Source organism: Colobus angolensis, unplaced genomic scaffold (assembly GCF_000951035.1).
Source record: "Colobus angolensis palliatus isolate OR3802 unplaced genomic scaffold, Cang.pa_1.0 Scaffold9, whole genome shotgun sequence".
In the NCBI taxonomy this organism is placed as follows: domain Eukaryota; kingdom Metazoa; phylum Chordata; class Mammalia; order Primates; family Cercopithecidae; genus Colobus; species Colobus angolensis.
The window spans coordinates 7053932-7061140 of record NW_012122931.1 but is presented as its reverse complement, the minus strand read 5'-3'; the positions used below and the strand labels follow the sequence as shown (position 1 = coordinate 7061140).

The following is a 7209-nucleotide window of genomic DNA, read 5'->3' as shown; positions in this document are numbered from 1 at the left end:
CCGCCAGTCCACAGCGCCCGCACCACCCGCGTAACCGGGGCCATGTTCACTCTGCCGGCGTCGCGGGCGGGCGCGCGAAACGAAGACGCCTAGGCGCCCGCGCTGCTTAAAGGGCCAGGACTCGGGCGCCCTGCGGGTTGCCTGGGGTGACGGCGACGCTAAGGGGACCCTCAGCGCTCTCGGGACTGGGCGTGTGCCCGGCGCCCAGGTTCGAAACACCCACCAGAGCCGCAGAGGCACGCTCGGGAATGTTTGCAGACCGCTCTATGCTTCCGCCTCCAAAGGTCCTGGGGTGGTGACACGGCCGACTGCCGAGGGGCGACCGCCTGCTCGCCCCGCTTGACCGCCTAAGGGGCGGCGTGGCCGTCTGTAATACGTGCTTGGCCACTTGTCCTGCAAGGGCCCATTCGAAACAAATCGAGCCCTTCGAGACGACAGGGGCTGCGGCTTCTGGCTACCGAAGACCCCAGAAACGACCCGGCCCCAGTTGCGCGGCGATGCTGCGGTTCTCTCTGCCCTCCCGCGTCATTGTCCGCTTCCTACTGTGACCCGAAGCATAAAATTTTCCTGAGCCCGAGGGGTCCTCGGAAACCAAGTGTTTCTGATTTCGTCCACGCGGAGCGGCCGGCCCGCAGATCCCGAGGTTTCCAAGGACAGGATGGCAAAGTGGGGTGTCAGGCTGCCTGGTCCCTCTGCTGGTGTTCGCCCGCGCTAGTTGAAGCCCGAAGCCTCCACCGCATAGGCGTCTCCGCGGACAGCCCCGGGATGGCCCCGCCCGGGGTCAGGGAGAGGGGCGGGACTCGTGAAGGGGGCGGGGCCGTGGGCGGGTCTCGCAGAGCGGGACAGGGCGCCGGGAGCGGGGCAGGGGAGGAGCTCTGAGTCCCGGCCTTGCTACTCCGCTGTGTCCCACTCTTCTCGCCCCGCTTTTGCCCCGCATCTTCCATCTTCCTCCCAGTCCTTGCGGCGACCGAGCCCACAGTGTCAGTCCGCAGCGGGGACTTGAGTATGCCGGTGAAGACGAGAGCGGAAGGCGAGGGCCACGGCTTCGGGAAAGCGGGTGACCCGAGGAGGCTGCTGGAGCGACCTTTGCTTTTCCGGGGGTGCCTTCCCGGGAAGGGGAATCGGGATGTCGGCTTGGAAGGGACTTTGGAGCCCACCTCGACCCGCCCCGAGTGAGTCTGGAGTTGTAGGTGCTGTCTCGAATGCAGGGCGAGCACCCGCGAGCGGGTCACCAGTCCCATGAGAGCTACGGGTCCCCAGCCCCGTTTTACAGATGGGGAAACTGAGGCAGCTGCGGGGACACTCGCCCATATGGGTTTTGCTCCAGCCACTTCCTTCAGCCACTTTACAGACCAGGAGTTCAGGGCCTGCTCGAGCTTAGAGTGTTTAGAAGTGGTTGAGGGTGAGCCCCCATGTTCTGTGCTCTACTCTGTCCCTATCAGTGCCTTCTCCCAGCGCCACTCTCACGCTCCTGCTTGCTAGACGGAATCCAGCTTCATCCTCCTGCTGCTTACATTAGTTGCTCCTGATCTTCCACACTCTTGATTTTCCGGATTCTAACTCCATCAAAATGTACGTGATGTGTTCAGGCTCAGGGGAGACCGAGGCACCGGACGGGGACGGGACCGAATTTGGCTTGCTGGGCTTAGCAGCAGGAGGGGCTGGCCTGGGGCGGGGAGAGCGATGCTCTGCTGGGTCAGCATCCGCAGCCACCTGGCTTTGCTGGTGTGGCCTCGCAGCCTCGCCAAATGTGAGCAGCTTACAGAGCAACCTGTTGCACGTGCTTAAGCTGCCGAGGTGACACAGGGCATGGTGGCTTACGCCTGTAATCCCAGCATTTTGGGAGGATCGATTGAGGACAGAAGTTTGAGACCGCCCTAGGCAAGAGGCCCTGCCTCTACAAAAAATAGAAACATTAGCTGGGTGTGGTAGCAAACGTCTGTGGTCCCAGCTACTGGGAGGCTGAGGCGGGAGGACGGCTTGACTCTAGGAGTTTAAGACTGCAGTGAACCTGTGATCATAACACTGTACTCCAGCCTGGGCCACAGAGCAAGATCCTGTCTCACAAAAATAAGTCCAGGGGTGGGGTGTGGTGAGAGAACCATCAGCTTCCTTCTTACCTTCTCCAGCCTCAGTTTCCCCACCTATAAAATAGGAATAATGATTCCTATCAGGATTAAATGGAAAAATAAGTGGGGAGAGGCTGGAAACTAGTGAAGCTGGTGCCTGGGAGGGCCTACCTGGGGGCTGCTCCACCCCAGCACGAGAGGATTCGTCTCTTGCCAAATATAGAAAGGAAACTCAGTGACCAACCCCTCAGCCAAAATACTTAACAAAGTTCTCCTTTTTTTTTTTTTTTTTTTTTTAAGACAGAGTCTCACTCTGTCACCCAGGCTGGAGTGCAGCAGCGCAATCTCAGCTCACTGCAACCTCCGTCTCCCAGGTTCAAGTGATTCTCCCTTCTCAGCCTCCCGAGTAGCTGGGACTACAGGTGTGCACCACCACAGCCAGCTAATTTTTGTATTTTTAGTAGAGACAGGGTTTCACCATGTTGGCCAGGCTGGTCTCAAACTCCTGACTTCAAATGACCTGCCCGCCTTGGCCTCCCAAAATGCTGGGATTGCAGGCATGAGCCACCGTGCCCAGCCCAAAGTTCTTTTTCTTTTGTCTTGGCCATGACACTGCTTGGCTTGCTGTCCAGTGTTCCTTCTGCTTCACTGCCCTTGGTCCCTGCACTGCCTCTTCCTTGATTCCCTCCACTGGAGACCTCCAGTCTGTGGCCAGCACTGAGCACAGCCCTGCTGAATGCCCAGGGGAACCTCAGGGCTGAGCAGCCAGCTGCGGCAGAGCTAGATGGAGCTCTAGGCCCAAGTCTGAGCAAATCTCAGAGGCTCATATGGGAGTGGGGGCACCGAGCCAGCCTGGGCTGTGAGGCCCCTGTTCCCACCAGTCTCAGCCCCAGCCTGTCTCTGATCAGTCCCAACCCCATCTTCTATCCCAACCTTGCCGCGTCTCACCCCTACCCTCTGCCTCTGCCTCTGCCTCCCTGTGCTTGTGGTCTCCTCCCTGACCTTGCCCTGATCCTAGTCCGGCCCTTCCTCATCTGAGGGCTGAGCAAGTGGGCACAGTCTTCTTCCCCTACAGCCTGGTGGAGGGGCAAAGTGTCCCATCCTAGGCATGGCTGTTGCTGTGGTTTGAATGTATGCGTTCATATGTAGGAACTCAAGACTCAGCATAGTGGTATTAACAGATGAGGCTTTTAGGAGGTGATTAAGTCATGAGGGCTCTGCCCTCCTGAATGGGATTAGTAGTCTTACGAAAGGGCTTAAAGCAGCTAGCTAGGTTCTTTTTGCCCTTCCATCTCTCCTGCCATGTGAGGACACCTAGACAGCACCGTCTGTGAGAAACAGGCCTGCACCAGACCCCGAACCCGCTGGTGACTAGATCTCGGACTTCCCATCCTCCAGAGCTGTGAGCAATAGATTTCTTTTCCTTTCATTTCCTTTTCTTTCTTTTTTTTATTTTTATTTTTATTTGAGATGAAGTCTTGCTTCTTCGCCCAGGATGGAGTACAGTGGTGCAATCTCAATCTCAGCTCGCTGTAACCTCGGCCTCTGGGTACAAGCAATTCTTCTACCTCAGACTCCCCAGTAGCTGGGATTACAGGGACGCACCACCACACCTGGCTAATTTTTTTTTTCTTTTTCTGACACAGTTTCTCCATGTTGAGGCTGGTCTCAAACTCCTGATCTCAGGTGATCTGCCCACCTTGGTCTCCCAAAGTGCTGGGATTACAGGCTTGAGCCACCCGCGCCCGGCCTTTTTTTTTTTTTTTTTTGAGACAAAGTCTCGCTCTGTCACCCAGACTGGAGTGCAATGGCACGATCTCAGCTCACTGCATCCTCTGCCTCCTGGGCTCAAGTGATTCTCCTGCCTCAGCCTCCCTAGTAGCTGAGATTACAGGTGTGCACCTCCACACCTAGCTAATTTTTGTATTTTTAGTAGAGATGGGGTTTTGCCATGTTGGCCAGGCTGGTCTTGGACTCCTGACCTCAGGTGATCTGCCTGCCTCGGCCTCCCAACATGCTGGGATTACAGGAGTGAGCCAGCACGCGTGGCCACAGAAAGGTCTCTACTGAAATCCGGCATGGCCCGGCCCAGCCCCGCTGGTCTCCCACGCTGCTCCCTGCTCACGCCATCTTGCTCAGCTTGGTCCTACTCTACAGAAAACCCCTGAGGTCACCAACTTCCCCCGCCAGCCCCAGCCCCAGCCCCACTCACGTCCTGGCCTCCTTCCCGCCATACACTTGCTGGGCCTCCTTCTCGTTTAGCATGAGCCAGTACTTATTGCCGAACTCGGTCACCTCCTTGCCCTGGTCGTTCACAGCTTTCATGGCTGGGTAGTAGGTGATGATCTCTTCCAGGGGCTGCCTTCGGAGAGAGCCACAGTCTCACCCCAACTCCTTCCCCCTCCTGTCCCCTGTGGCCGACCCACCCGGCTGCCCTAGCCTCAGAGTGGAGCCAGGACCAACAAACAAAGGCTCTCCGCACTCCTGCAGTAAGAGGGATTTGGAGGAGACGCCAGGGCTACTTCCCCAAGAGAGAGAGAGCTGTGGAGAGGACAAAGTGGAGGGCTTGGAGGAAGACGGCCACGGGCTGCTCTGAAAATCTTTTTCTTGAGACGGAGTCTTGCTCTGTCACCCAGGCTGGAGTGCAGTGGCACAATCCTGGCTCACTGCAACCTCTGCCTCCCGGGTTCAAGTGATTCTCCTGCCTCAGCCTCCTGAGTAGCTGGGACTACAGGCACTCGCCACTATGCCTGGCTAATTTTTGTATTTTTAGTAGAGACGGGGTTTTGCCGTGTTGGCCAGGCTGCTCTGGAACTCCTGACCTCAGGTGATCTGCCTGTGTTGGCCTCCCAAAGCGCTGGGATTACAGGTGTGAGCCACTGCGTACTCTGGAAATCTAAGCAGCAGCTCCACCTGCTCCCACAAGGGAACTCAGGCGAGGCCTCCCCGGAGGAAGAAGCCACCAAAAGCAATGGCCGCCTGGTCTCCGAGGGGCTCCTTACCCCGACACCAGGTAGGTCTTGAGGGCGCTGATGATGACAGAGGAGTCATTCAGTTGTTGCTGGAAGGAAAACGGTGGTTTAAACAGAGATTACAATCCAGCCACTGGGAGTCCCCAGGGGCTCCTTAACACCACCACCTCTGGGCATTGTTTATCCATTCCTGAGGACATGCCCAGAGTCCTCCCCACCCTGCCCTCAGGGTACCCATCCTAATGGGGAGGAAGGTGTGGGAAAGCCGTGGGGTCTAAGCCCCAGCCCACTCACCCATCTGGCCTCCCAGGTAGAGGGGCAGGGTGGGTTCTGGAAGCTACATACTAGACCCCAAGCACTGTCAGGCATTTCATATCTGCTGTCCCTGCAAGCCAGAATATGGCCCCTTGTTGACTTATGAAGCAAGCAAGCCCAGAGAGGACAAGTGACTTGCCCCAAGTCACACAACTAGTGAGTGGGTGAATCACACCTCAAACCCAGATCGCTAATTTCAGCATCTACGTTGTTCAGCTGTGGTGTTCTGCCTCTGAGACCCAAGAGGTGTTTGGTTTTGGTAGAGAAGGAAAGAGCCTACATTTATTGAGCATCTACTGTATGCAGCTACTTCCCCCATAGTCCTTAGAGGCACAAAGATCCCAAGTTCCTTCCCAAGCTGCAGAGCCGGGCCAGGTGAGGGGGTGCTCCAGGACCATCCAGGATAGGAGGAAGGATGCATGGGGTTCCCTGGGGCTCACCGAGCTTTCTCCTTCCTGGGCCACCAGGATGGGCACCTTTCTGTAGGAGGAGAACTTGATCTCAGCCCTGCGCACGGGGTTCACCTCCACCACCTGGTAGGGCAGGGCGTGGAAGTCGAGGAAGGCTCGGACCTTGCTGCAGAAAGGACACGTCTTGTACTGGTACAGGGTCAGCTGCAGGCGGCTGGACAGGGAGAGCTGTGGGCAGCAGATGGAAGGGGCTTCTAGACCTGGCACCCCCAGGTACAGGCCCTGCTCCCAAGCAAGCATGTTTTCCAGAGGAGTCTTCTGAGACAACGCTAGAACATCGGGACGAGGAACTAGGGATGGGAGGGAATGGTAGGGGGAAGGGAGGCACTGGACGGCAGCCCTGGTTTAAGCCCCTGGCCAGCACGGTCCCCGGGCAGGAGTCCCACCCTTTGCTGTGAGGTTGTGTAGGAGGAATCTTCCAGTCTCTGTCCCATACTGGACAGACCCCTCTTTTCTCGCTCCAGTCCCAAGGGGTCACCAGACAGCCCCAGGGTATACAGCCTGCTCCCACAGACACAGAACAACTGTTTCAACTTGGCTTTGCCCACTCCCACTCCTCTAACCCCAGGGACCTCTGGGGGCCAGAGCTGGCTACCACCCAGGCTGGTGTTCACCAGTGGGGTCTACCTCCAATCTCTTTCTTGTTTTTTTCTCTGAGGACAGGGTCTCACTCTGGCATCCAGGCTGGAGTGCAGTAGCTTGATCACAGCTCACTACAGCCTTGAACTCCTGGGTTCATGCAATCCTCCAGCCTCAGTCTATCTCAAATATCCGAGGGGGAGGGTGGTATCTAGGCTGTGGCCAGGAAAGCCCCCAAGGGAGCCTGCTGCACCTTCATGCCGGAAAGCCACAATCGTAGACCACCTCCCTGTGTTCAGAGGGGAAGTTGGACCGTGGAGACAGGAAGGGAGACACAGGGTACTCCATGCCCCTTTCACCTACCTCTGTTCCCTCTGGTCCAGCAAAAAAGCATCTGTGGGCAGGGGATGGGGGGGTCAAGCAGAGAAGAGTTGGAAGGTGTGGGGTAGGTATAAAGTGTCGCAAGACAGCTGGGCCACCACTTGGTGGGGGGAGACCTTCCTGCCTCTTCCTGTTTCAGCCTTGAATCTAAGCCATCAGTTCCATAAAAGTACCACCACTACTATTACTAAACAAATAGACAGCCTTAGGATTTGGGGGCAGTGGAGAGAGAGGATGACGAACGTTTAGAAAGTGAAAAAGGCTTTCCCTCTCCTGTGATCTCCTATCTCTTAGTCAAAAAAGTCTCCTTAAAACACGGTAGAGGCTGGGCTCCGTAGCTCACACCGTAATCCCAGCACTTTGAGATCCCGAGGTGGGTGGCTCCTTTGAGATCAGGAGTTGGAGACCAGCTTGGCCAACATG

The 7209-nt window shown here is 56.9% G+C and overlaps 1 protein-coding gene across 2 annotated transcripts in view; it reads right to left on the bottom strand.

The window, feature by feature from the left end:
* PTGES2 (prostaglandin E synthase 2) overlaps window positions 1-7209 on the bottom strand; it is a 15251-nt gene that overhangs the window by 6163 nt on the left and 1879 nt on the right. Inside the window, exons 2-5 of one of the 2 annotated variants that reach the window (XM_011931299.1) lie at window positions 5797-5994; window positions 5336-5426; window positions 5072-5130; window positions 4282-4431 (exon numbers count right to left, since the gene is read on the bottom strand). In XM_011931299.1, coding sequence (XP_011786689.1) covers window positions 4282-4431; window positions 5072-5130; window positions 5336-5410 — 284 coding nt within the window. In that variant the 5' untranslated portion in view covers window positions 5411-5426; window positions 5797-5994. Of the gene's footprint in view, window positions 1-4281; window positions 4432-5071; window positions 5131-5335; window positions 5427-5796; window positions 5995-7209 lie in introns of those variants that run through there. The other variant, XM_011931300.1, reaches the window with a different exon arrangement.